We start from the raw sequence: 21,725 nt of genomic DNA, 5'->3' as shown, positions 1-21,725 counted from the left end.
GGGACCCCACGCTGGAGCAGCCTGTTCCTGAAGGGTGGCATCCCGTGGGAGGAACCCCACGCTGGAGCAGGGGCAGAGTGCGAGGAGCCTTCCCCTGAGGAGGACGGAGCAGCAGAGACAACACGTGATGAACTGACGGCAACCCCCATTCCCCGTCCCCCTGTGCTGCTGGTGGGAAGGAGGTAGGGAAAATTGGGAGTGAAGCCCAGGAAGAAGGAAGGGGGGAAGTGTTGTTGAGATTTAATTTTATTTCTTATTACCATTCAAATCAAGTGTAGGATAATAAATTAAGCTAATTTCCCCAAGTTGAGTCTGTTTTGCCTGTGACAGTAAGTGGTGATTGATCTCCCTGTCCTTATTTCATGGGTTGAGCTTTTTGTTATATTTTCTCTCCCCAGGGTCAACCCACCATGCTACTTGTCAGCGTTTCCTTGGTTTTTAGCAGAGACTAGGTGGTGGTGTTTACCCAGATCAGAACATAATTTGTTGGTCTATTCAACAGCATCCTGCTTTTAAAGTGTTTCCCTGCCAGCTAACCTGGGCTTTACAAGCTTTATCTTTGTCAGCTTCTGAAGCTGCATTTTGCACATCTTGTTCAGACTCATTCAAGCAATAATGTCTCAAAATGCGTTGGCCATGTTTTCATTTTAGGTAAGCTTCGTGATCTCTAAATGCAGAAGTTGTCTTATCAAACACAGATTTGAATGTTCACGAACTCACACCAGTCCCAGTGGGAGAAGTCTCATGCATCAGCTGTCTTTTCTTGCTTTAAAACCATACACCAGTAACAGTTGGGTATTACTAGACGCTGTACAACTACTAATACTTCCTCCAGGAGAGTGAGTTAGGTTCACAGACCCTTTATTATTTCATGTAATCCTATTGTAATTGCAGAAAAATCCCCCTGTAAATGCAGTTAGGCCAGTCCGTGCGTTGGCCAGCACTTCTTGTTCAAGGAGCTTTCAGCAATACCAGCTGAAAACCAGTAACTTACGGGTGCGTGGTGGCTCTCTGGTTTGATCTGCTCTGTGCCATGCTGACAGTCCTGCAGCAAAGAGTTTCAGATTGCTGAATGGGGTTTTTTTGGGGAGTCAGAGTTGTGGATTTAGTGTATATTTTCAGCAAAGCTTTTTAAAAGATCCATATGTACTCGTGGCAAGCTGCCACCCTGAGTGCTCAGTCCTCATTGAGCCTCAAAGAAGCAGAGGGAGCATGAGTTACTTTTGCATGTAGCATCTAGGAATTTTACTCCTGACATCACTGTAAAATGAGGAAACTGTTACAGATGTTTAACAGCATGAAAAAAATGAAAGCATGGCTGGGAAAAGAATGTATTCACTGTGTCCTACTAGCTAAATATGTTTGTGGGGTAGATGCCTGGGCCCAGGGGAGAGTAAGAAAGCTATTGCAGCATATAGATGAGCCAAAATTGTTAGCTGGTCCTGCGGCTTTTGCAATTAAACAAAAGTTAATTACATACATCCAGCTGGACCACCTACTATTTTGACTTCTGAACATGTAATTGTGTGCTGTAGAAGTAGCATCTCTAAGATGCGCATAAGGGAAGAAAATGCTACCATGAGGAATGTGGATGTCCCATGCTAATATATCAGTCAGTAGCAGCAGAGAGATTCTAATGTGACTGGAGAGAGGACAAACACTTTTGATTTTACGCTTTTGTGTTATGCTGCTGCCTGGGTCGCTGGTTTGCTGAACTACAGCGTCTCATCAAGGGAACACCTTCACAACGCGTTTACCGTGTACAGCTGCAATGCTTCGTGCTCCCTGCTGCCCAGCAGCACGCTCTCTAATGCCTGCCCGAACCTTTCCGTCTGACTGCCTCGGGAGCTTCGGGCTGTTCGAGATAGTCAGGTTTGGGGACGAGGCTCATTTCCCTGGGATATTTGCCTTTATGCAGGGGTGCAGAGGCTTGAGTAACCCAGTCTGACCTTGCAGCTGACTCTCCTTTCGGGGAGAATCCTGGATGGACTAGATGACTTCCGTGGTCTTTTCCTACCTGAATTATTCTAAAACGTTTTGTCAGCTCTGCAGGGAGATGCTTTGGCATCTGCGTGTTTTCCCTTCAGCTCCTCCAGCTGCTGTTGGTCGCTGCTGCTGCTTTGCCGTCAGCTCCTTCCCGCAGCCCGGAGAGCCGCTGCCTGGCCGCTGGCAGGGCTGTGTTGTCCCCATCTTGTCCTTCTCGCATTTTCTCTTTCTCCCTTTCCTTCCAGGGGAACGGCAGTATTGTGGAAGTCCTGCTTATCCTTCTGAATAGTACTACCCAAAACGCCTCTCACGTCCCGTTTTACAGAAGGCTAGCTAGACCGCTCTGTTTTGTCTCAACGCGTACTATTTCCATCGTGTGGGGAAGGGACTGTTCTGCTGCCTCGTGTAAGTGACCAGCTACACGCTGAGTTTGCTCTCCTTCTGACATTGTGTCCTGGTTAACGCAGCCTGGGTTTTATGGGTGTAAAGGTCCCCTTCTCTCTCTGTTCCGGCACAACAGTTGTGCTTATTGCTTGTGAACACGGAGATCACGTTTCCCGGGTATGCAGAGCTGGGAGGTTAACTCTGGTATTGGCACAGTTCCTCTTGCTGTTGCAAAAGCTTCTAATCTCTGATAGCAAGCAGTTAGCTGCTATTAAAAACACCATAAAAATTATTATAGGCAATGTGAGAACAGGATCCAAAACAGTTTTTCCCGCACAGAAGTAATAAAGGGGGGGCCTGTGCTGCCTGCAGCACCTGTGCCTAACTTAAGCCTGGCACTTAAGAATTACTTGTAATTCTTAAAAAGCAAATACATAAAAACCAGGAAACAAATGCAACAAAGCAGAAACACTTTCCCTTGATGTTCAGTTCAGCATTATGCTGATATTTAGCGTTTCACTGCTGTTTCACAAATACATCTGTTCTGTGTTAGAGGAGGAAGCAAGCTGGTTAAAGAAAGCACAGTTAAACACAGTCAGTATCCAAAAACTTTACACCAAGACCCACAGGAGGAAATGTCCAAACGCTTGCCCACCCTATGATCACCAGCTGGCCAGCAGAGCACCTGAGAACAGGAGGTGGACAGCATGGCGTGCTACTGGCATGTTATGAGTGTGGAAGGTCAGCATGCGCCTGAGAGAGAGAATGATCCTGGTGCAATAGTTAGAATGAGTTTTACACGACAAATCACTTCTGGATCTACTGTTAATGCTGCCCTCTCCCATTGCAGCTGGTTGATTAACAGATGCTGCACCAAGGAAACACCCCATCCAATGACTCTTCCCAACAGAAGTGAGCCTGAAGCTTCTATTAAAGTTTCTCAATTTTTATGAAACCTTTAATGTAATATCAGTACTACTGTTCACTAAAATGCTGAATTTAAAAGACTTAGGCTGTATAAAACAGGGTAGTTAATTCAAATGAACATTAAGAAAATTAAAATACTGCATTGCTGTAGTAAGCTGTCAGTGTTGTTTGCTTGCTTATCTATTTTCCTCTTCCTTTACAGATGAGAATTAATGTAAACCAGACAGCAAAATAGAAGTATTTCTTATTTTTTTATCATTTTTCATCAGGTACTTAATTCAGTGATTCAATTTATTAGCTCTTCAGCTGAAAATTGCACTGCAGACCAGTATGAAAATGCATATTAATCTGATTTCTCTTCTCTGTTCAAATCTTGCAAAATCTGCTGAAGGATGTCTAAATGGGAAGATTTCTCTCTGCCCTTGAGGACTGTGCAGAACTGCTGACTGTGCCCTGGCTGGAAACAGTCTTTCTGGAGAAAAGTCAGCCAGTCTAGAAGGAATCAGCCTGGATCCTAAAGGCTGCCCAACTCTGGAAGGAAACTTAAACCATGGATTGCGGTATTTGATTTTGACTTATCCAAGTTTATATATAGCACTTGGCAGTGGCATTTAGGATGTGGCTTCTCTGTACATGTTGATAATACAAAATAAGATACGTTATCTTTAAAATACTAGTGTTGCATAGCAGCTTCATTTTATGTGATCTTAATTTGCAGATTTTTTTTTTAATACCTTTTGCAGTTAATGTGTTGGTTTATATTGTAGTGAACTTGGCAGTGCTAGGTTAACGGTTGGACTTGATGATCTTAAAGGTCCTTTTTAACCTAAATAATTCTAAGATTCTCTTCCAAAAGCTGGAATGGGCTCTCATTACAGAACAGAATGCTACAGAAAACAGAGTAAGATACATAAAGGTAAAAATATTTCCCTCTGGCAAGTACACCATTTTTTTTTTTTAAAAAAAGGAATTTAGTGAAATGATGTTCCCAGAATGAAGCCTTGTTCTCAGAGCTGTAATGTGAGAAAGCTTTTCAGCAAATGGCTGTGTTGGGCATCGCTAATTTGAGCTGGCTGGAGGGGTGGGAAGGCAGTTCAGCTCGTATCCCAGGTTGTGTCCAGGAGGGCTCACGCTGGGCACATTGAGGCACAGTCCAAAAACAGAGACCAAAATCTTTACCCCGTCTCAGACCTTCTGCGCCTCCCTGCACACCAGCTCGCGGGCTGTTGGAGCCCTTCGCCTCGGGCCGCTGGGGTGAGTAACGTAGCTCAGAGTAGAACAGGCTGCTTCTGCGTAATAGTTTCATTTCTGGCACGACACGTGCTGCGCCTGGCTTTGTACTGGAGATACAGCTTGGGGCCAGGGGCGTTAGTTTTCTGCCATCGCTATTACACTGAGCCCCGGCCTCCCTGGGAGCCTGGGTTTCCAGAAGGCGCTCCTAGGCTGGGCATTTATGGCTAGATGTAAATCTAGTTTCAGCAGTATTGCAGTGGTTATAGATGAGGCGGGGTGCTGCACGGGGATTCGTGAGGCGGTTGTGGGCTGTGCTGCTCTTTGGCTTCCATACTACGGTACGGCGTGTCGGGGCGCCTTCCAGAGCTGTGTTCCTGCTTCAGTGTAACTTTATAAACCTTGTCCCTGCAATGCTAGTATCTGCTTTGCTGAACGTCCTGTTTACACTACGTCCAGTTTAAACATCAGTCATAAGACAGCTTATAAATTTGTCAGATGCTGATAAGCATGGATTAGCTACGGTGGCCAGTAGAAAACGTAGTTTTGTGAGACTGATTAAGAGGTGATTTTAAAAGTCCTCAACCAGCTACTGCTGCTGAGCTGAGTTTTGGAAGTTGTTACTTCAATATGATTTGTAAAAACATGATTTCTTGCTGTTTGTTCTACAGAGGCATTTTGTTGTTTTCCTCCTGGTGGCACTGTAGGATAAAGCTGAGGTTGTTGGGACCCTGTACTGCAGCTGCATCCTTTAAGATGCTGGGATTTCTCCTCACTGATGTGACAAGTCCTGTAATGCTTGACTTGAGGACCAGTACAACATCCTTACTTAACCTATATTACTGGTGTGGACTTTAACTTATTTAAAGGATCTTTTGTTGGGTGATTGGGTGATTTTCTCCTTTTAAAAGGAAATTTTCAACCAACTTATCAATTGTAAACAAATCCAATGCATCACTGAGCATGTAAAAAAAATCTGAAAAAAGCTGGGTATCTGCCTACTAAATTCTCAAGGATCCTGCTCAAAGAATGGTTTTCACTCACACAAGTTCACCTGTATGCTCTAGAATATCCAGTGATTCTGCAGCTTTTGGTTGACTATATTGTACAGTTCATCCCGAACAAACATTGATTTCTATTTGCGAACATGATTCTCACTTCAGGCGGAGCGCAGTTCTGCCTCCAGCACTACCCTTGTCAGAGCACTCCATGCTCGTTACCGCAACTGGTGTTTGGCAGCCTGAGCTTCAAGTGACTTATGATCTGCAGGGTTATGTGGCGTGCAGCCTGACGGAGTCCCAGTCATGGTTCTCTGAGAGCCATTGCAATGAAAATATTAATTTTCAAACCTGGATTTGATACATGAATCTCATTATGCTTGAATTAATTGGAAAATGCAGCCTTTCTGGTCAGCAGAAATATATTTTACCTATTATTTTACAATGTAGTTAAAACTGATAGAAGCTATCCTTTGAGAAAACATGATGCACTAGGGAGTTGCCCTGAATGAAGTAAGAAGTAGATGAAATTGCCAATTATGTCATGATGGCAAGTCAGAAGAATTACTAGCTATTTGCTTTCCATGAAAATATCGCTACCGACTGTCCCCTGCCCCATTCCCCACACCTGTGCCTGTGTGCTCAGCCAGCCCAGAGCAGCCTGGGCCAGCAGGCAGCAACCAGACCACATCTCTGAAATCCTGCTCAGAACCGATGCTTTCCATGTGCTGACCATCCCTCCCCTGCAGCCCCTCTTTCCCAGCCTGGCTACTGAAGGGAACATACCCAGGCACTTCCTGGGGTTGATTTTTTTTTTTTTTTTTTTTAATTGTTGTTCATTTATTTATTGCTCCGGTGGTAGGTTTTTTTGAGTGTCCTGAAAGCTTTAAGCTGCTGAAAGAGCACCAGCCCAAACACTTTCAGCAGCACCTGGCATTAGCCGAGTTGGCAGCAATTTTAAAACTAATCCAAAACTCTTTGGGGGGTGTTACCTTGTGGTTGCCAGATTTATTCTTGTCAAGACTCTTATCTACCATTATTTTTACAGTAAGAAATGGTTTTCTTTGTATCCCAGGGTCAACTGTGCCAGATGTTGGAGAGATCCCTTTTGCCAGGCCAATAAAATGCAAAAACCTCCCTTCTCCCTCCCTGTCCACACATAGGGTGGTTACAGCTGCTGAAAGCAGAGATTGTGAGACAAGGAGGAAAGCCCGCGTGTTCTTCCTTTTGTCTTAAGAAATTGCTCTAAAATAGGTCTTACGTATTGTTAGAAAGCCAAAAAAGAAAGTCTTTATGGATCACATTTTAGAGCCTTACCCATTTGGCTGAATTTCTACATATTCCTAGTTAGAAAAAAAAAAAAAGCCAAGCTTAAATATAACTTGGCTCAAAATCTGGGTTTTGCTTACCCCTGAAGCTTAGACCTGATTCTGTCCTTACTAAAAGATCCAATAATACTCCTGGAAATAAAGATACTTATATTTAAGGCTGTCTAAAGGAAAAAAAAAATCTAGTATCTGAATATAATTTATATTTCTTTGTCTAGCTACCAACTGTGATAACTGAGATGTCTGCTTACGTTTGCCTGTGGGATTTCAAAACCTTGATCTGCTGCAGCTTCAGCTTTGGCACCAGCTGGAAGAACTCTGCAACTGGGAAAGTAAAAAGTAAGTCTGAGGAGACTTCAATGATAATAAAGGGTGATTGATAAGAAGCTGCAGGAGTAGTAACAGTAGGTGATGGGGATGTCAAAAATCTCAGTGCTGGATCTACAGTATCTCATGTATCAGGAGATTTTAGACAAGTCACCCTACTTGCAGGTAGAGCTGGGGTGTCCCAGCCCCCACACCTGCCTGTGAAGACTTTGGCCTTTTCACTGAGGGGTGGAGGAATAGGAGTTATTTATTTTGCTTTTAATAAAAGATCTTTTTTAAAAATTCATCAAGTTACCCATGAGAACTTGCTTTAAACTATGAGCTGTGAGCTGGGTGCCTTTGCAAGCTTCAAGAAGGGTGTACTGATGGCACCAGAGGAGCTAAGAAAGCAGCTAAGCAAGAAAAGTGCAGGAATGCTGTGATAAATCATACTGTCCATAATTTTTTCCTTTAAAAAAAGTGGAAGTCCTTTCTTTTTTCTACCCCCGTGCCCCCCTCTCCCCTTGGAATGTCTTTGACACTTTGACAGCAACTTCCAAATGAGGGAGAGTGGTAATCAGTTTTCCAAGGATGTTTAAAACTGCAGTGCAGGAAATGTTGCATATCTTCAGTAAATTTAGGGTAACAGGAAATTTGAAGATGTAGAAGAAACTAAGAAGTGCAGACAGCAGGACAGTCCGTGAACAGGCAGCATTATCAACCAGTCTGAGTGGGCCCCAGGGACCCAGCCTGAACTGGGGAGTAAGGTAAAAGCTGAATTCAATTTAATAGCTGCTAGCGTGAGACTGGTAGTTTCTCAAAGTGATGTTCTAGAATGAACAGATGGGGTACTATTTTCTTGTTAATTTTCCAAGGCTTTTTCTAAATTTTTAGAAGCGAGGATGTCAGAAAAAGAATTCACCTTATAATGATCAGTTCTATAGAAAAGAAAAGCCTCTGTTATACTCAATCATTTTCAGCCTTTTAGAGTTCATAGCATTTGGCCTGGTCTAGCAGAAGATTTAAAGATTTCATGATTAAAAAATTCTTTCTTTTTTGCCTGTGATGTAAATAAAGGGTTTGTTTGTTTGCCAGTGGAAACTGTAATGCTTTCTGTTTGTAATAATGTTTTATGATTTTATACAAGTCGAGAATAAAGCAGTGGACATTTGGCAAGAGCTGCCCTCTCCTGGTTTATTGACCCATGACATGAGGATGCTGAGCTGGGTGAGTTTACTACATCTCAGAGCATACATTCAGTTTGCAGTCTGGGATTCACAGAAAGCCCTGGACAGAAAAGGATGCTTTTTCAGGATAATCTGATTTGAACAGCATACACATTTAAAAAAACCTTTATAGCCTTCACTTTTGCTTCTATGCTACAAAAGGCTTAGTCAGCTGCACATGAAAGTGCAAAAGAAAGCAGTGACCTTCTGGATCACGCTGGTTTAATTGCATTGAGAAGATTCCTTGTATGCATCTTAAAGAGTAACTGCTGCTTTTTTTAGCATTGTTAAGTAGCTAATGGTGTCACTATTTGTACTTACTAAAACTTGTCAACTTTACCAGAAAGGTTTGCACTAAATGTTATAGAAAATATTATTGCAAACCCATAACTTACATCTTCACATTTATTCCCAAATTCATTATCTCCAGTATTTCTTAGACAAGACATGTCTGCCTGTCTGGAGATCCGGAGCTGAACACAAGAGCTAATCCCATCCCTGAAGCAACCACCCAGGCACAGAAGATTAGAACAGATTTGAAAGAGCCTGCAAATTTCTCTGCTTCCTTGCAATTCCAGTGGGCTTTGCTGCTGTGAGCTTCCAGGAAAAGCTAAACCTAAAATATTCCTGGCAGGTGTAAAATGAAGTGGATCTTGGAATCTGTTACACGCAGAGGTATTTTACAGCTATCCATAAGGTAATTAATCTACTGTAGAATTTAACTGTGCAAATTTTTCATCTTTTCTGGATGAAAAGGTCTTTCCTCTGTATCTTCACCTTGGATACGTAGCTCTATCCCTTCCTCTCTCTCTCTCTCTCTCTCATGATCTATATTTATCTATGTCTCCAACTTCAATAGCTTGCTTGCCCGTATCAGCACCAGGAGTCATTCCCGCTGAAACGCAGGATGTCACACGTGCTGTTACCGACCCCAGGCTGCAGTGGGTCCTTTCGCGATGGGGGGATGCTGGTGATTTTTTTTTTCTTCAGATGATTATTTTTCTTGTTTGAGGATCGCATTTTGTGCTAATATTTTTCTTAAAAATATTTGCACTGCCTCTTTGTTTTAATATTTCTTACACTGCCTTTGTCATCTAACTGAAATGAATTTTTAATACTGGATTTGAGACTTAGCCTAGAAAAAGGGTCTCAATACATCTTTCAAGTTTGACAGTATGTTAACATTGTACTTTAGTGTGTTTTAAGTTTTGAATCTACTGTTGCCAGCCAATTTGAAAGCATCATTATGTCCAGCCCTTTTGCTCTTCTTTTTCCCGAAACTTTGTGTTTATTCCTCTCGTTTTGGACACCTGTTCACTATTAAAGTGCACTGATATTCCTGGTATGATGGCATTGGCTTTACTACTGAACAGTAGCTTGATTCTTTCCATGATCTTCTTGCGTCACTAGCAGGCAGTTTGCTTGCTTGATACCTTTTATTTGACATTTTATTTTATTTGCTGCTTATGTCAGCTTTATATGTAGCTGATTTTATTTATCAGGAGAGTCCATCTATATAATTTGTTGTATACTTTGATGCAATTTATTTTTCTGATGCAAAAATACCTAACAGACTTATTAAAAAAAGTGTCAAATTTTGCTTTCTGATATTTTTTCTGTGATAGAAAACTAATTCTTGATTAGAACAGCTTGACTTTTGTTCTACACCACTGCATCCCTTCATTTTCAGGGTATCACAGGCCATATAGTACAAGGTAATGTCCCTGAGTTTTACTGTGCCGTGTCACACAGAAATTAATTGTGCCCTCTGGCTTTTTTTGAGTGATCATCATATTAGTTCAGAGTATAATAAGAACAGGACGTTTTTTGGGGGTGCTACAATCAGTTTCTTCTTTCCTAATTTGAAATTTGCTAACAAGGCCAGGTTTTTTTTGGGGAAAAAAAATTAAACTTTTAAACAAGCAGAGTTTTCTGTAGAATTAGGTTTGCACCATATCCACTGCAAACAAGTTCACTTTGCATAGCACATGCTATCATTTGGTTACGTGGAGGGGGGGAAATTGTGCAAGTGATTGTTTAAACACGTCAAGAATTGTCCACGCTGCCTGTGTAGATCCTGGTCTTTTGTTCGCAAAGAAATAACAATGCATGACTCCTTATCAGGTATTGCCTTCCATTTTAATCACATGCTCATCATTTTCAGTTTTAACAATATCTTCATATAGGATTATGGCTAGAAGTAAACATTTATATACATCCTTCAGTGCTTTTCCCTTTTTTAATTTAATAGCATATATTAGAGTGAAATAGGTTTTTTAACACAGAGGCCCTGAGAAATTGAAATATACTGACTAACCTAAAGGACATGAAGAATCCTGTTTTTAATGTAATTCTGAATGAAAGTTCTACCTTTATAATGGAAAAGATTATATTGATGTTAATCCAAATGTGCTTTAATGGGGGAAAAAAACCCTCTAACTACCTATAGCTGTGGTATTTACATTCAGAAGAGGTACTTCTAATTAATGGGGATCTTAATTTATGTCTCTAAATACTGTAATAATACTGTTAATTTCAGGAACCACTTACTCTTATTTAAAACTAGAGCACATTTTATTCTTCCATGAGACTGAGACCTCTGTCATTAAATGCTGAGTGTAAACACTTTTTTGCTATTTTAATCCTAAAAATAGAATCTCAACGTTGCACATGTACTAGTAACAAGTTAATATAAATCTGGATGGAAAAGCTATGCTGCCCAGTGTGTGTGTATGTGTGATTGTAAGTTATTGCTATGGTGTTGCAGATAACATGCGCTATACAGGGATCCAGTTAATGTGAATACCATAGCTGGGAAAGCTGTAGCACGCGGTAGTAATATATTCATGTTAACTCATCATTTTGGATTCTTCTCAGTCAGTTCTTGCTCAATGCACATGAACTTCCAGCTTTAAAAATTCCAAAATCAGTCATTCCTAGAAGGAATAAGGAATCATTTAATTTTCCTGAAATGTTTAGAAAAACACATGCTGCAGTTCAATAGAATTTTCCTGTACTGAAAGATCAAAAAGAGTATTTAATACAATTTATTGGGGATGAGCAATATGGCTTTTGTGAAGGAAGCTATGCAGTACTGATAAGCAACCCCTTAGAAGTCCATGCCTCACTCGCCAAGCGTGTGAACCTATGGCAGTTAGTATAGTCTGCTTGGATTTCCAAAACGTAAGGTCCCTCCCCAAAGGAAAGTTACACTGGTTTGAGAAGGACAGTCTTCTGATTTGTAAGTGATGAAAAGAACAAAACAAACAGAAGTCCCTGGAGGATGCCTGCTATGGTCTGTCCTACTCAATATAGTTGTCAGTGATCTAGAGAAGGGAGTAAAAAGTGAGGTGACAATACTGTGTTACTCTGAAGTAGTAAAGAAAAAGGGTGACTGCAAGAAATTGCAGAATGACCTTGTGATACTGACTGCATAGGCTGTGAGTGGGAAAGGAAAACTGAGTTTCAGTAAATGTGAAGTAATATGCAAGGGGGAAAATGGCCATAAATTCACATATAATGTGATGGATTCTTAGCTCAGACTATAGATGAAGTCTTGGAATTATGATCTGTGAAAATATCTCCTCTGATTTCAGTAATGATCAAACACTCAAATACAGTGTTCAAACTGTAAGATAAGGAATGGAGAACAAAGTAGAAAACCTCAGTGTCACTGCAGAAATCCATGACTACCAGTGCACTTCTGGTCCCACCATCACAAAAAGGTTCAAACAAACATATCATGGTTGAGCAAAAGTATAAAAGATGATATGTATATATAATACAGGAGACATTTAAATAGACAAAATCTTTTTAGCCTGGAAAAGAGGTGATCAAAGGATGACCCAATGGAGAGAACTTACTTTATCAATCAATGCAGGTTTCTCGACATTCTTTTTCTGTTTCAAATCTATTGTTGGTACCATTACAACCTCCATACCAGAACTGGCCACAGGAATTGCCATTCCTGTCATAATACCATTTCACCACATAGTCCCGACAATCCCCTGGTTTCATAGGTTCCAAGCACCTTGCATCTGAAAGTAGATCAGTAAAAGTTAGCTTGGATTCTGGGGATAAGTTACATTATTCCAGAAGTGCCTCCTTCAGTAAGAAGAGCACCCTTTTTTTTTTCTCTTTCTTGTAGCGCCTGGGAGCATATATACCTCTCAAGTTTGTAGCCAAATTCCATTTCAATTTATGAGTTACCTGAACAGGCCTAAACAAATACAGGATCAGTTTGAAATAACTGCCTAAATCCTGATGTAAGAACCAAGCTGCTATTTAAACACCTAAGCACATAATGGGTATGCAAGGGTTGTTTGTCATCTGGGTTTGAAAATCTGGTTCTCGCTGTGTGTGATGCCTGTAGACACAGCACCCAGAAAAACACAAGGTGATAAACTCTAGTACCTATACTGGGGGAGGGAGTGGGGTTTGCTCATTTTTTTTTTTTTTTTTTTTTTTTTGTGCAGGCTTGCTACCCAATATCTGAGGGCAGTATTTATTACTTACCTTTTTGGGTTGTTGCTACCTGTGTTTGCAACACAGTTAGGTGGTGATCTTCAGTAGCAGTTACATTGAACACAGGATTGACAAGTGGGCTCTGAGGTCTGACTTCAGATATGTCATAAAGTGGGGGATATCTCGATTCTCTGTGAGCAGGGCTTGTCACAGTGTGATCCTGAGCAGATGGCAGTGGCTCAGTGTATCTGGTCTGTGGTGGACTAAGCTGCAAAAGGAGTCAAAATCTTAAAATTATGTCTGGGCTTAGATACTACAAGAAAAAAAAAAGAGATAATTATGTAGGAAACTTGTGCTAAATAAAGTGTGAAAAAATACCATTAACAGCAGGTGGGTTCGGACCTCCTTCTAGTGATTACTCAGTATGTAACCATAATTTTCTGACACTGAGAGCTGAATGAAAAGGCAAAGTAATGCCTTTGATTTAGCCTTGAAGCTGAATTCATTCAATTGAACCAAAATTTCAGACACCACTTAGTCTGTAATATAAATAAAATAAAAAATGGAAGGAACTCTGTGGTAAATCAGTGCTTCTTAACATCTAATACACTCAGTGGGAATGATCTGACATCTTAAATCTGTCAAGAAGTGGAAAATGGCAGGCAGGAGGAACAGGGTACTTGTTATTGATAGAAAAACACATACACGTTATGCTTCTCTAAAGATCTTTTAGATGGGGAAGCATTCCCAAAACTTGCGTTATGGGAACTACATGCTATTAATAATATTGTCTTATAGAGGTGTCCTTGATTGTATCGAGCAAAGTGACAAATCACTCATTTTCCTGTTTCTAACATCTAATTGCTAATCGTAAGAATTTTAGAGTTTACCTTGATTGAAGTGTTAAGAAGCTAACCCTGCTCTTCAGATTAAGACTATTATATAAAAATTTGCCTCTCCAGTGTTTTAGTGTATTCAAGAAGATTCACAAGGATCTTAGTATAGTATAGTACAAATGACCACAATAATCCCACACGTTGATACCTACTGAGAACAGGAAGGAATTTGATATTATCCAGTATCTTCCTATTTACAGGCCACTACTGATGCACTCAGTCAGTTTAAGAAAACTCTTCAGTCACCAGGACGCTGAAAATTGAAGTCTAGGTGAAATGTAAATCTGCAGACAATTCATCGTATCCTTTGCATATTACATTTCTTCTCCAGGTCTACAAAAAGGCTGTATTTATTTCTGATAGTAAATCAACAGTTTCGAAGATTTAGCTATAACCATGGCCAGCCAGAACCGAGTGCATGAGCACCTAATCCCTTAGAACTAATCCTATCTGTGATTCTTATCACATACTTTATAAAGCCAGCATCTCTAAGTCCAAGTTTACATTTATTTTTCTTATTGCCACAGAATGTCAAAATTGACCCTCACTGTCAGACACACATCTGTCTGGAGGTATTACAAGCCCCAAACCTAAATCAATCACACCTACTGAGGAACCTCTTAATCAAAGAAATTAAACTGACTTTTGAAAGTGAACTATTTAATTATGAATGATATTACATAAACCAAAGGATTGACTACTCCATTGACTCCTCCACAGTAAGTCAGCAATATTCAATTAGCTCCAATCTGTATTCAAATCACTGAATATTTAAATATCAGTACCGTGGTCCACTATATCTATTCCATGCAGCTACAGAGGTTTATACATCAAATGTGTCAGCAGTTTATTCAACAGGTTATGGGGCAAGCAACACTCAATTTCTATCAGCAGCTATTTTTAGGCAAAGCAATAAAAACACACTAGAGGGTTAGTGCTGATATACCGTAAGAGAGACAAATATCCCACTACAATATTAAGACAGTAGCTGAAAAATACCAAAGACCTAATAGGGAACTGAGGTGATACAGACCTGCAAAAAATATTTACATATTGCATTTAAACTCCACCTGTTCCATCTGTGCTGCAGCACCATGTTGGAGGGCAGAACCCCGATGTGGGGCAAAAGGAATTTAAAGTTGGGAGTACGAAAAGTAACATGAATGAGGACTCCCAGATGTACAGCCCAATGTGGAAAGTAAAACAATATCAAAGTCTTAGTAACACCTAGAAAGTGTGTGATCATGACAAAACTCCTTGCACTAACAATCAGCTTGCATATAAATAAATAAATGCCTTATACACTATGCATCTGCCTCAACAGAGACCTATCTGTAAGATTTCTAACTCACTTCTAAGATGAAGAACTACAAAAAATATGACAACTGTTCACATTTATTGCAACTAAGAAACAGTATTACCTCTTCTGTAAGTTTCTGTTCTCAACACTTAAGTTCACTCTAATGTTAAAAGTTTTGTTCAAATCTTTTGGTCCAGCCAAATGACATGTTATTTGCATATGAAAGACTGGTGAATGGTGAAATAAAGACTATTTGATTTCAAATAAAGACACACATCTTTTAAAAACATTTGAGAACTACTATTTAATTACTTACTGGGTAATCAATTCCTTCTGTAGGGAGCATATAAACCTCTGAAGCAGTCTTTTTAGGTAACTGGCTATTAGTATCTTCGCTAGCAATTTCAGATTCCGGACTTGGAGATAAAACATCATCTTTTCTAGTGTAGACTTCAGACATATTGTCACAGATTTTTGTGATCAGTTTATTTTCAAGAGCTGAAAAGATTCAGAAAACGATGACATTTATTCAGGGTAATCAAGAAAAGACCTAATGACCTAAAGACCACAGAGTTTTAGTGCAATATTAATGCTAAATCTTTAGAAGACATCAAAAAGCAAATGAGAAGTAACAAAGTAATGCACTCTCTGAATTATTTGGTTTTAAGGGCCTTTTGTTCTTTTAAGAAGAAATGGATAAAAATACCAAGTTCCTTTTTAAGCAGAAGTCATATCTCAAAAGTGAAGGAAAAAAAAACAGAGTGAAAGAAAGAATTTACATATAAGAAGGAACAAGAAAAACTGGGTGACACATTCTACTTACTGCACAAAAAAATTCAGTGACTGGGAACAATTTTATACTGAATGCTGGAACCTGGGTCAGAGCCCGAAGCTGAATCCAGCCTGGGACCAGAACCTTAGCTTGGACTCTTTTCTCATTGTTAATGCCTTAAATCCAGACCTAAATCCATCCATGGGATCAGTACAGCAAAATAAGTTTAGGCTCAGAAATACACTTTATAAGGCTAGTCTGTGGTTAGTCTAGATCAATGTCCTTTTTTTCTAATGGTTCATTATAGATTTCCTCTGGATTTTCTCCTGATTCCAGATGTGGCCACAGGATTTTTTCAAGCCACAGTTTGAAATATACAAGGTACTATCAGAACCCGTTCCCTTGTGTGTTGCTCCACCACTTTTCCACTAGAATCAGGATGAAAGCACAGGTTTACCTACGGCTTTCAGAAAAAAATCCTGAAAAAGTGCTTGTCAGAGATGGTGGAGGGACTCCAAGACTGACAAGAACCACACAAAATAGAGTGAGACAGACAGAGGTGTTGTGTCAAGGAGGAAGGAAATCTGTGCCGCTCTGGGATGAAACCATGGCCAAGCAAAAAGGACTGCAAGGGAAGGCTGATGCAAGCTCTCACAAGAGAGGCGAGCCCCAAAGAAGGCCTCAGCTCAGAAAACTGATGTTCATTGTGGCTTATTGTTACTGCAAGAGGTAAAAAAATGGCAAAAGTTTCATGTGGCCAAAGAGGAAGAGAAACAGAAGAAAGAGGCACATCCAAAAGGGACACGCAAGCTTCCATTCAGCAGGCTGCCTTGCCTTGCTGTGGGAAAAGCCAAACTCTTTTACATGCTTATTTCAGGTTTCCTCTTACTAAAATAGTTTCTTTTACCTGAAAGTGTCATGAAGTCATCTATCTGGTAAACATGCTCTTCATCAGGGTCTGTTGCAATGAGCTTCATTTCTTTCAGAAAATCATCATAATGAGGATCAGTCCTTTGAACAATCCCAATGACAAATATCTCAATATCTGTAGCATGGGCCTCTCTTACTACAGCATTCAGTTGTACTTTATCACGAGTGTCTGCTTGTCCATCTGTTACTACAACGGCCACTTTTCTTACTGCCGGGCGTGCTGCCTGAAATAACTGAATGGTTTCTTGCATAGCAGAGGCTGTGTACGTGCCTTCTCCTAAATAGGGCATTTTATCAACAGCTGATTTCAGGTACTCTTTGGTTGTGTATTGCTTCAGAGAAGACACCAACTCCACTTTGTGGCTGAAGTTGATAACGCCAATGCGGGTCGTAGCATGGTTGGCCAGTACCTTGTCAATGACTGTTTTCATAAAGGTTTTGATAATATTGAAGTTTTCTGGTCCAACACTTTCTGAACTGTCAATGACAAATACTAGTTCCAGAGGTGTTACTCTACATCTGATACCACAACCTAGAAGAATAACCATTTTAGACATTTTATGAGAAGCCACCTTCATAAAAATGAATTGAATTCATATATCAGATTTGAAGTCAGTTAAAGCTCAATTAATGAATTCATTTATAGTTACTGATACTGATACATAGAAACAGAGCTGGACCAAATTACTTCCAGTATAGCTCTGGCAACATAGTGAGCATTGTTTTCACATTAATGATATCCTTACACACGAACAGGCAGAGGACAGATCCATTCAGTCAATATACATTCAGTGTGTTTTATTAGAACTACTGCTTTTCCATACTGGAATGCTTACCACATATTTCGTTGATAAGTCTGATAACTTCTTCTCTCTGAAAAGGAGTATTAATTAATTTGCTGTGTGTTCTAGTTTTAAGAACGCTGAAATTATTTATTTATTTATTTATTTTTAAAAATGCAAGCAATGCAATGCCCCATAAAGTACCTTGTATAACGTCACTCACATAACCTTTAAATATTTTCCCCAAATAAACTCCTATGTTTTAAAGTAACTCATTCACGTACTTACCGAAAGACCAGGTTCACCCTTTCTTCCCCAAATTCCCTGAAAACATGTAGAGTATGATAATTAACAAAAGCCAAATTTGTCTAATTTCTATTGTGCAAAATTAAGTAATAAGAAAATGTGTTTTACCTTTGGTCCTGGGGGTCCTGGGTCTCCAATCTCTCCTTTGGCACCTTTGCTCCCTGGATCACCTTTATCTCCATAGTCTCCCTAGTTTAAAACAACCATATTAAACAGTCAGTAACTCCAGTTTTGTTGACAGAGCTGGAGTTACGGTTCAATGAGTTTTTAAGATATATTTTCTGCTGGTGTTTTGGGTTTTTTTTTGGTTGTGGGTTTGTTTTTTTTTGTGTGTGTGTGTATGGTTTATTTTGAATGTATTATGAATGTATCTGAAAGCAGGCTCTCAGAGAAAGTAAGATGGGCAGTAAGAAGATCTTTAAGATATTTCTATGAAAAATGACCTTAATTCAGGCTAAAGACATCTTTATGCAAATGTCAACAGTATATGATTTTTTACTCTTCTTTGATTTTCTTGGACTCTGAACCAGTATTTATAGATGTTAATTCAGACCTATGGAGAGACGTAACTGCCTCAGATCAGCCAAGGTACTGAAAGTCACACCAGCTTTGCATAGAACTCATATGAAAAACTGGGAGCTTGCAAAGAACAAAGGAAAAGGCATGCTTGGAAAACACATAGTTTCACATTTAAAAGAAATTCTGCATTTTTTTCCTCAAGTGACTAGACCTTTTGATTTCCAAAAAGATAAATGGTTCAACATTATGGTATTTCAAGAGAGATTTTCACATAAAATGCAGGTATGAAACATACTATCAAAAGATTCAGGTTCTAAATTAGATACTTCTTCAAGAAGGAGATTGTGCAGGACAGTTTTTTACTTCTCTCTGGAAATTACTGACCACCTTACATTTCACTTGAAACTTTAAAGCTTAGACATTTATCTAGATTACTGTCCATTTTAATATTGTTCATCATAACCCAGCCAATGGAATCACACAGATACTGCCTGTGCTACAGCATTCGCCGTGGTGATTGCTGTCAATTTTAAGGAAACCTTTTGACTCTCTCAGTCTGATTCTGACCTGATTCGAACTGGTATAAAGCTGAAAATGGTACACAGATCCTCCACAGTGTTAAGAAAACCAGGCTCCACTAAGTGAGCTCTTGGAAGAAAGTTTCTATACCATTTCACAAAATCAAAATATTCAGCAAGATATTACTTTCCATTACTTGTCCACAAATTGCATCTAACCTCATTGGAGTTAATGTCGGCATAAGGGAGAGCAAATATGATCTACTGACTGCAGTGGTACTGCTACTCTCTTACACACAAATACACTAAAAGCTGATCTCTTAGGTATTTGGCACTTACATGAAATTCCTACTGAACTAAATCATTCCTTTTCATGTGTGACAAGTCTGCTATATTAATAGCAATCAGAAACATTGTGAGTATTTGAAGAGATTTACCCTGGGTCACAAAGATTAGTCAAGATACAAGATGAATATAAAGAATAGTGAAAATACTGCTGTTATTATTATAGTATGTAGCATTTGGCATCTGAGAGAAAACAGAATTAGGAGGCAGAAATTTGAATCTGTGTGAAAGAGCTTGATACTCGCTACTGTAGAAAAACTCCAAGCTGCAGTAGCTTGAATAATACAGAAGTCTGAGAAAGTGCTATATAATAATGTGAGCTAGCATAGACCATAGTACCATGAACATGGTTAGTGCAGGCAGCAAATACCTGGGGTTCTGAATGGGTACTGCCTGCTTCAGGTGACTGCAGAGGGGGCTGAGCTTTTGTTTGGGTAGCTTAAAGTTAGGGAGCCTGATCACCTCTGCTCTCCCATGAAGACTGTTACGGTTTTTTGCTCAGGCTTTCCAGACAGAGCCTTCACAATGAATTCAGTATTTCAGCTGTGTTGTCATTATTGCAGAGGGCTGCCCAGCTGGCCCAGGCGTATGCTGTGAAGTAAAGGTGGTGTACCACATCACGCATTTACATCAACGCACATTCTGCCTGGGCACACTTTCTTTCTCACTTGTGTATGCATATAGTTGGTCTGCACATCACCCACACTGACCATGAGCCTTGGTTTCCTTTGGTTAGGCTGCTCCCATCAGAAGCTGCACAGCTGAAAATCACTAATAGCCAAAGTATTTAAATTTTCTTTGTGCAAAATTTGTTAGATAGGAATAAGTACTTGTAGGAAATTCTTAAAATTTTTATATCAACAAGGAAGCTGTTCAGTAAAGAAAGACTGAAGCTTGGGCTTCAATTGTTGTAAGAACATCCCACACAAATTAAATAAAACAAACCCCTTAAAAGATATTAGTCAAAAACCAATTTTTTTTTTTCTTTTTCCAAAGCCTGGCAAAAGAAGAAATGTTTTGTAATACCTGAAAATGTCTAAGATAACTGAATACAAGATAAATTAATACATAATTTGACTAATACTATTCTCCTGCTAACAGGTATGACCTCATTCTAGATCCTACTTCAGAGTCTGGTCCCCAATGACCATTAGGATTTTCACAGGCTTCAAAGCTGACAACACATAGTAGGCACTTACCTTGCTAGCTATACAAGGCAAAGCCTTTGCCTTCTATTTATCTTCAAAGAACTGTCACAAATAACTAAGGAAGAAAAAATTACCTTTTTTCCTTACCGCAAACCCAGGATTTACCTTTGGTCCTGGAAGGCCAATTCCTATTGATCCCTTCAGTCCAGGAAAACCTCTATTTCCTTTTTCTCCCTGAACAGAACATGGTAAGTAAGTTTAACTGAAAATTAAAGTAAAATCTGTGCTGTATCTATTAACTTTGTAACATTCTGCATTATAGAGAAAGCCAGATATTTGTATTATGCAATGAAGCAAAGAATTTTCACTACAGAAGTGGTCTGAAGCTGGAGAAAGAAGCACATGGGTATGATTCAAAACACACATGAAGCCATTCGAAAGTAAATAATGAAGAATTTATTCCTGATTAAATGAAATATTGTCATTTCACCGAAACAGATGAAGGACAAAAGCAATCTCACTGAGGCTCAATTATCCATCCAGTCTACAAGCAGTAAAATGAGGTCCAACATAAAAGTTCTCTAGAAATACACACCCAGAATCTCTGCAGGGCTGACTTCATTTTTCTGATCTTAAGTAAATAAAAAGACATCTCTGCTTTTCAAGATGCCGTGAGCAGAACATCTTTCTGCTGAGACTTCAAAAGTATCAGTCCAGCTACAAAGTTTAAGTTTGTTTACAATGATTGTTACAGATGCCCTGTGGCATGCACACAGAGTTGCAAAGCATGTTCATGCTAGCAGTGTGGGCATAAAACATGTCATAAAATATGGCCGTTATAAAATATGTGCAGAAAATCCTTCACAGCATCTGGCTTCCAGAAACTTTCCTACTTTATTTAGTAGGGTAACACAAATATTTTTTTCAGATCAACGGCTATATACATCTTAAACACAGCTAGAGGTGATTATTTACCTGGGTACATAAACGCTTCACTATAATTCACATTACATACATAATTCACATAACAGCAGTGCCTGGTGCAGATACCAAAACCAGAGAATGTCAATGAGATCAGGAGTAGTCATCACCTGTACCAACCCTAGCCTATGAGATGCAAGCAGAAGGTTAGTTAGTTTTATTTTTCAGTCCAGAGCTCTCACTAAAGCATCTTTTACTAATACTTGTATAGCTGCCCACAAATGGGCCTAAAGGGGTTATATTGCTCATGATGGACAGAGAAATATAAAAATGTTTCCAAATTTATCAAGACTCCAACCTTCACCAAAGGCACGCAAATGCAGAAGGACTGACCACTGACCATTCCTGCTGTGTTGGATAGGGGCTTGGGGATTTCTGC

The 21,725-nt window shown here is 39.6% G+C and overlaps 1 protein-coding gene and 1 long non-coding RNA gene across 4 annotated transcripts in view; one reads left to right on the top strand and one right to left on the bottom strand.

Annotated features, from left to right (window-relative positions):
* The first annotated feature begins 418 nt into the window (after nt 1-418).
* Nucleotides 419-9,909, top strand: LOC121087864. 3 transcript variants are annotated; one of them, XR_005827774.1, is made up of 6 exons: nt 419-2,391; nt 3,500-3,566; nt 3,689-4,551; nt 7,072-7,192; nt 8,307-8,386; nt 8,816-9,909. It is a non-coding gene; the product is annotated as an uncharacterized LOC121087864 (long non-coding RNA). The 3 variants fall into 3 exon arrangements; XR_005827773.1 differs by having other exon boundaries at nt 419-3,566; XR_005827772.1 differs by having other exon boundaries at nt 419-4,551.
* Nucleotides 9,910-10,505: 596 nt separating this feature from the next.
* Nucleotides 10,506-21,725, bottom strand: part of COL28A1 (collagen type XXVIII alpha 1 chain) — a 73,400-nt gene continuing 62,180 nt past the window's right edge. The window contains exons 30-38 of the mRNA XM_040592968.1: nt 20,531-20,599; nt 17,944-18,024; nt 17,818-17,853; nt 17,584-17,620; nt 16,725-17,279; nt 15,362-15,543; nt 12,901-13,117; nt 12,249-12,422; nt 10,506-11,321 (exon numbers count right to left, since the gene is read on the bottom strand). Coding sequence (XP_040448902.1) covers nt 12,253-12,422; nt 12,901-13,117; nt 15,362-15,543; nt 16,725-17,279; nt 17,584-17,620; nt 17,818-17,853; nt 17,944-18,024; nt 20,531-20,599 — 1,347 coding nt within the window. The 3' untranslated portion in view covers nt 10,506-11,321; nt 12,249-12,252. The remainder of the gene's footprint in view (nt 11,322-12,248; nt 12,423-12,900; nt 13,118-15,361; nt 15,544-16,724; nt 17,280-17,583; nt 17,621-17,817; nt 17,854-17,943; nt 18,025-20,530; nt 20,600-21,725) is intronic.

The sequence above is a fragment of the Falco naumanni genome, chromosome 4, assembly GCF_017639655.2.
Source record: "Falco naumanni isolate bFalNau1 chromosome 4, bFalNau1.pat, whole genome shotgun sequence".
In the NCBI taxonomy this organism is placed as follows: Eukaryota; Metazoa; Chordata; class Aves; order Falconiformes; family Falconidae; genus Falco; species Falco naumanni.
Note: the sequence above shows the minus strand (reverse complement) of the source record. Positions and strands in the feature narration are given on the sequence as shown.